We start from the raw sequence: 6,670 nt of genomic DNA, 5'->3' as shown, positions 1-6,670 counted from the left end.
CTAGCATTTGGTCAATAAATGGCAAAGGAAAATGGTCTTTTCTCGTTGACGCATTCAACTTTCTATAGTCAATACAAACCCTCCACCCGTTTTGCACACGGGTTGGCACCAAATCTCCCTCAGAATTCTTGACAACTGTGACCCCTGCTTTTTTCGGGACTACCTGAACGGGGCTCACCCATTTACTATCTGAGATAGGGTAAATCATACCTGCATCCAAAAGCTTCATGATTTCTTTCTTTACCACCTCCATCATGGGTGGATGCAGTCTTCTATGTGCCTCTCGAGTTGGTTTGATGTCTTCCTCCATGAGGATCTTATGCATGCACAAGGAAGGGCTCAACCCTTTTATGTCAGCAATTGTCCACCTAATAGCTTTCTTATACTTTTTCAGCAAAGTCACCAACTCATCTTCTTCTACAATGGACAGCTTGTTGGAGATAATGACAGGCAAAGTCTTCTCTTCCCTAAGGTACGCATACTTCAAATGATCTGGAAGAGTCTTCAATTCTAGCTTAGGTGCCTGTACAACGGAAGGAAGAAGTTTTGTGTCAGAAATGGGCAATTTCACATTGCTATTATCATACCTTATTTTCTTCTTTTCTTCCATGCTCTCCACAATTTCCAGCAACTCTTCATCTAACTTGAAATTTTCTGCAATCTCTTTGACTGACTTGCTATCAAAATTCCTGCTCAAAACTAACTCCAACAAATCATGGTTAGTCAACTCAAAACAATTTTCAGTCAAAGGTTGGATTATATCAACAAAATTTATGCAATGAACATCACTTGGGTACCTCATTGCTTCATAGATATTGAAGTTGATGACCTCCCCATCGAATTCCATGGACAATGTACCATTGTAGACATCAATTTTTGTTATTGCTGTTTTCAAGAATGGTCTACCTAAAAGTATGGAACTCGAGGATGGATGGTCATCATCTCCCATATCAAGCACATAAAAATCTGCAGGAAAGACAAGCTCATTAACTTGCACCAAAACATCCTCTAATACACCTTTTGGGTGTACTATAGAACGATCTACAAGTTGGATGATTACCCCTGTTTTTGTTAAAGTGCCTATGCCAATAGATTTATAAATAGAATATGGTAAAACATTAATTGAAGCTCCTAAATCTAGCATAGCACGGGGGACATACAAGTTTCCCGATTTGCAAGGAACGGTAAAAACACCTGGATCCTTGCACTTTGGGGGCATCCTTTTCTGCAAAACTGCAGACACATTTTCATTTACTTTCACTGTCTCATTACCTCGCAGTTTCTTTTTAGATGTGCAAAGTTCCTTAAGAAACTTAGCATACCTAGGTACCTATTTGATCGCATCTAAGAGAGGAATGTTGACTTCAACTTTCCGGAACATTGCCATGATTTCACTATCTTCTCTCTCTTTTTTTTTGCTGCTCAATCTTGATGGAAAAGGTGGTGGTGTGATCTTTGCTTCTTTCTCTTCCGGCTTCTTTTTCTCCATCATTTCTTCTTTCTTTTCATCCTTCTTTGGTGGTTCTTCTATCACTAACTCCTCTTCTTCTTCTTCGGGCATCTTCGGGCCGTCATATTTCTTTCCACTCCTCAAGCTAATTGCACAAGCATTGTGCTTTGGGTTCTTTTTAGTTTGAGGAGGTATCTTTCCTTGATTCTCCATTTTTCTCACCAATTGAGCAAGTTGTGCCATTTGTTGCTCAAGATTCTTGATGCTTGCCTTGGTCTCTTGCTGAAAACTTTGGGTGCTGGTGGCAAGGCTTTTGACTATGTCTTCTAAGTACATACTTGAGGATCCAGCTTGTTGAGGAGGAGGTTGTAGTTGCCTCGGTTGGTAATTTTGTTGTGGGAATGGAGGCCTTACTTGGTAATGGGGTGGGGGTCTTTGTTGATAACCCATGTTTTGGTTGTTGTTCCACCCTTGATTGCCTCGGGGCTGATCATAAGTTCTTTGATTATGCTCGGAATAGCCTCCTATAACATTTGCTTCTTCATATTCTTCTTCTTGCAATTGAGGACACATATCAGTCGGGTGTCCCACTTGAGTGCAAATGCCACAGGGACGGGGTGTGGATTGCACACCTTTGTCCTTAGCAAGCATCATTACCATCTTAGTCAATTCAGATAGTTGAGCTTCAATTTGAGGAGTGTGCACCTCTTTTACACCTTGAGGTGCATCTGTGTACCAATCTTCATCTTGACTAGTATGCTTTGAATCCTCCGCCATGTTTTTTATGAGATCCCGAATCTCCGTTGGGGTCTTGTCAGTCAAAGATCCTCCACTTGAAGCATTAAGAAGTCTTCTTTCCCAAGGAGTCATGCCTTCAATGAAGTATTGAAGGATTTGATACTCACTAATACCATGCTTTGGGCAACGGGCACAAAGCTTTTTGAACCTCTCCCAATATGTATGAAAGGCTTCTCTTTTGTGTTGTTTGATCCCAATTATCTTTCTTCTTAGGGCTGAGGCTTTCATTTCTGGAAAATATTTGTCTAAGAAGAGGCGTGCAAGATCTACCCATGTGTTGACCGTCCCCGGTGGAAGGTCATAAAGCCAATCTTTTGCTGAGTCTTGCACTGCAAAGGGGAATGCCCTAAGCTTGATTTGGTCTTCAGTGACATTGTGCGGTTTCATGCCAACACACACAACATGGAACTCCATGAGGAACTTGTGGGGATCTTCATTTTCTAAGCCTCTAAAGGTTGGGAGTAAGTGAATGAGACCGGATTTTAATTCAAGGTTTGTGGCTGCCGGATAGGTGATGCAAAGAGGTTGTTGAGTAACCTCTTGCCTCGCCCATTGGCGAAGGGTTTGTTCGGGTGGTGGATTTGGAGGCGGATTCCCTCCATGGTTGTCTCTTATGGTATGAGAAGTGGTTGAAGTTTCTGTGGGTGTAGTGTTTGGGTTGTGATGAGTAGGTGAAGAAGGTGGGGTGGTATTTCTGGATGAGGATGGTTGAGGTGAAGGTAATGGACTTTTTGTTTCGGATGCGGACACACTTGAGAGGGTAATATCCTCCCAAATGTTAATGACCGGGGGATTGGATGATGAAGAAGTACCGGAAACCGGTTGCCTCTTACGAAGCTTGGCTTGCTTCCTTAACTTCTTTGCAGTCTTCTCTATCTCCGAGTCAATTGGCAGTGGTATACCTGTACGAAAAGATCTAGACATAAACAATTAGTAACACCGTGTCCCCGGCAACGGCGCCAATTTGTTAGGTGTGTCAGACCCAACAAATAAAGGGGTACAACTGACTCCAAATACACTGCTTTAATGCACTAAAAAGTAGTACAAGGCAAGCAGGGTCGAACCACAGAGACACGGGACAAAAGTCTATACCTCTTTGCGCAAGGTACTTTGGTCACAAAGGGGGGTTTGTTTGCAAAAATAAATAACTAAATAACAATCTACTTTAAAATCATGCACAAAATGAAATAGATTTGTAAACAAATTGATTGAATGGTTCTAGTTCTAGTTCTCAATGTTGTTGTTCAACTTGATTATGACTTGATGTAATTCAAGATTGCTATTCTATGTTGGTACTGAAAGATATTAACACACTCTAATAACTCTCGCTTGCCAAATTATCTAACCAAAACACGCTCTTTGATTAGACCTAGCTTTACTAATTCAACCTAAACACGCTCTTAGATTGTATTGAAAAACTGCATTAAGTTTTGTACAAGCTCCCCAACAATGTTCATTTCTTCTCATACGCTCGGAAGTGTGAAAACATGTGATATATGTTTTACAATAAGAAAACTTATTGCTTGTTACCAATTATTAACTCAATAGAACGATTAAGTGCCCTAAAAGTTAATTAACTACACAAAAATTCAATTCATGAAAGTGGCCAATCAAACACAAATCAAATTCAAGGATTCTAGTTTAAACAAAAACATAATCACTAGAATAGAATCACAAATCAAGCATCAAATCATATGCCTCAAGTCAAGCAATCAACATGTTTTGAACAAGAACTAGAAACTAGGGTTTCTTAGCCACACATGGCTAAGAACAAATCAAACAAGAAAAATGATGGAATTGAAAAGTTTAATGCTTACAAAAATGAAATCAAAATGTTTGCAATGATTAAGTCTCCTCAAAAGCTCCAAGAATTCTCCCAAAATCGCCCTAGATCGCCAGAAACTGCTCCCAAAACCGTTCTCCCCTTCAAAATGACGTCTCCTGCTCTTTTATTAAAGTTCACGTGACATGCCATGAGGCCATGCGTTTTTTGGCATGGCCATGCCTTTTGCCCATGTGTTTTTGGCATGGCCATTTGTCTTGACCATGTTTTTTTGGCATGGACCATGCTTTTTGCTAAAATTCCAAAACGGCTTCACTGTTGACTCCATCTTCAATCTAGCTTCACCACGAGTCATGTTGCTCAAATATGAGATGATAAAGGACAAACAAGACCCGTGTCAAAGTGACAAGGACCGCGTTTCACACGTAATCCTTTGCTATGAAGATAATGCAACAACGACTCGGGTTATGTCTTCATGCTTTCCTCCATGGAATGACCGGTTCATCTTCTCTGCATGCTCCAAAGCTCCAAGAATCCAAGCTCCATGCATCCATGCATCCAAGCTCCACGTTTCATGCTCCATAATGCCTGCAAAATAAATCAAATATAGTGAAGTACCAAACATTCTTAATGAAATATGAAACTACCCTAATAATCAACTAAATGCAAGAATTATGAAGTAAAATGCTAGAAAAAGACGGAAATAATCATGCAAAATAGGTGCATAAAATGCACCTATCACATATCTTCCATATTAATCGTGAGGATTAAGGGATTATAAACCTCCAATAATCCTCCTTCAATCACCTTGAACACAGTTTTTTGTAATTCATCGTCAACTTCTTCAACCATTTCTTTTTCAGTTTCTACTTGTCCATCTTCAAAAAAAACCGTAATTAGTATTCACATACATACATAAATAAATATGTGTGTACGTATTGATCGTTAGAATTTTGGGGTAATAAAAGGCTTTGAAATTCCAAGAATCGTGATTATAACTTTCAAATCAAAGTATTTGGGTGGTACTCCCTAATATTTGATTGGAACTTTAAGATCTTTGTCTGAAAATTGTCATATGTCAGTTTAAAACTGTCATAAAACCATAAAAACTAACATAAACTGTCATAAAACCATAAAAATATGACATAAAATTATCATATGACAGCTCGACCCCAGCCAGGGGCTCGGCCCCTTGGACCCCGCTAGGGGGCACTGTCCCCAGACCCCGGTTCGTTCAGGGGCTTCGCCCCTAAATGACAGTGTACTTTGAAACTTGATCAAACTTAAACAAGTATGTACTCCACACCTTCTTACTTGTATAATATTTATAAATATCACTTTTGGTCAACAAAGTAATCTCATTACACTTAAATAACATTGATGATAACAAATCACCAACATTGATCACACATAGAACAAATTTTCATGTTGAATTATCATAGTTGAAATAGTTTACCATGGCTGAAGTGCCAATGACAGATCTAGGATCACCCCATTGACCTGAAACAAAATCACAACCTTGAACCTTATCAGGGGAGATGACTCCAGAGTTGTTTGGTTTGTGTTTGTAGATGTCATAAACCAATTTAATACCGCTTTTGATTTCAACTTCAGGGACTAACTTACCTATTGTACCCATATTTTTTTTTCTTGCAAGCCCTAGCTAGCCTCTTGTCCCAACTAGTCTCTAGCATTAATTTTGATATTTTCCCAAAGAATTCCCTACATTAAGTACATTTGATTTCTATTTCAGACCTGGTCCTTCTCTACGTGTCATGTACATGATGGTGTATTAAATATAAAGTACAATACAAAAAGCCAAAAATATAAAGACAACGCTCAAATCACTATTGAAAAAGAAATCCCTTAACAACTGATATACAATATTGAGCGTATTAAAGACAGGGCCGGTCCAAGCATATATGGGGCCCGGGGCAAAAAAAACGAAAATGGCCCCTTAGGTCACTGATTCAAGCATATATGTTGTCGTGTCATGGTGTGTTTGTGTTAGAACTTCGACATGATAATAGCACGTAACATCGTGTTCGTGTTCATGTTCAAAAATCATGTATATTTAGTAACATTGGATGTTGTTTTATGGTTATTTTTCTCATGTTCTTCGTGTTTAAATTAATTTTTTTACAAGAACTTATGTATGACATTATGTAAATAGTTACTTTTTGTTATTTTTGTCGTTCCACGTCTACTGTTAAACAGCATATTGTGAAAATCTCATTGAAATAAATCTCCTTTTAACTTCTTAACTATAAAAAATCTTCCAATATGTTTTTCGATTTCATATATTTTTATTGATTAGCGTACCAATTTTGACATATATGAAATCATTGATTAGGTTGTTTAAAATAAAAGAAGATGAAGACGACAAATGAGAGACTCTTAAAAAAGTATGGTTTATTTTTAACCGTAAAAGTGTAAAACAAGTACAAACGATTCGCATATAAAAATAATAATTAAAAAAAAAAGAAAAAAAAGTCTCAAATTTGTGAATTCAACGGACTACAAATCTACAATGCTTATGAACTTTATTAGTTTAGTTTGTCGAATACAGTGCATTAATTACTACTAAACTAAAATTTTAAGGTATTTTAAAAACTTGTGCATAAGAAGAACCGAACTCT

At 38.1% G+C, this 6,670-nt stretch overlaps 2 protein-coding genes across 2 annotated transcripts; both read right to left on the bottom strand.

Moving 5' to 3' along the window:
• Positions 1-1,330: 1,330 nt before the first annotated feature.
• LOC145095256 (uncharacterized) lies at positions 1,331-3,172 on the bottom strand. The gene has a single exon (XM_079033170.1). It carries the CDS (start codon positions 3,170-3,172, stop codon positions 1,331-1,333), a length of 1,842 nt encoding a protein of 613 aa, XP_078889296.1.
• Positions 3,173-4,532: 1,360 nt separating this feature from the next.
• LOC145095255 (MLP-like protein 43) lies at positions 4,533-5,670 on the bottom strand. The gene is made up of 3 exons (XM_079033169.1): positions 5,532-5,670; positions 4,815-4,909; positions 4,533-4,619 (listed from the first exon to the last, which is right to left on the bottom strand). Exons 1-3 carry the CDS (start codon positions 5,668-5,670, stop codon positions 4,533-4,535), a joined length of 321 nt encoding a protein of 106 aa, XP_078889295.1.
• Between the last annotated feature and the right edge of the window lie 1,000 nt (positions 5,671-6,670).

The sequence above is a fragment of the Lactuca serriola genome, chromosome 3, assembly GCF_051521515.1.
Source record: "Lactuca serriola cultivar US96UC23 chromosome 3, Lser_US96UC23_V15, whole genome shotgun sequence".
In the NCBI taxonomy this organism is placed as follows: domain Eukaryota; kingdom Viridiplantae; phylum Streptophyta; class Magnoliopsida; order Asterales; family Asteraceae; genus Lactuca; species Lactuca serriola.
Note: the sequence above shows the minus strand (reverse complement) of the source record. Positions and strands in the feature narration are given on the sequence as shown.

Bases quoted from the DNA above. Each gene is read 5' to 3' on its own strand.
- LOC145095256 (XM_079033170.1), bottom strand. From the start codon at position 3,172: ATGTCTAGATCTTTTCGTACAGGTATACCACTGCCAATTGACTCGGAG.
- LOC145095255 (XM_079033169.1), bottom strand. From the start codon at position 5,670: ATGGGTACAATAGGTAAGTTAGTCCCTGAAGTTGAAATCAAAAGCGGT. The intron at 4,910-5,531 runs GTCAATGGGGTG...TTTTTTTTGAAG, and splicing joins AGGTTGTGATTTTGTTTCAG to ATGGACAAGTAGAAACTGAA. The intron at 4,620-4,814 runs GTTTATAATCCC...TTTATTTTGCAG, and splicing joins TTGAAGGAGGATTATTGGAG to GCATTATGGAGCATGAAACG.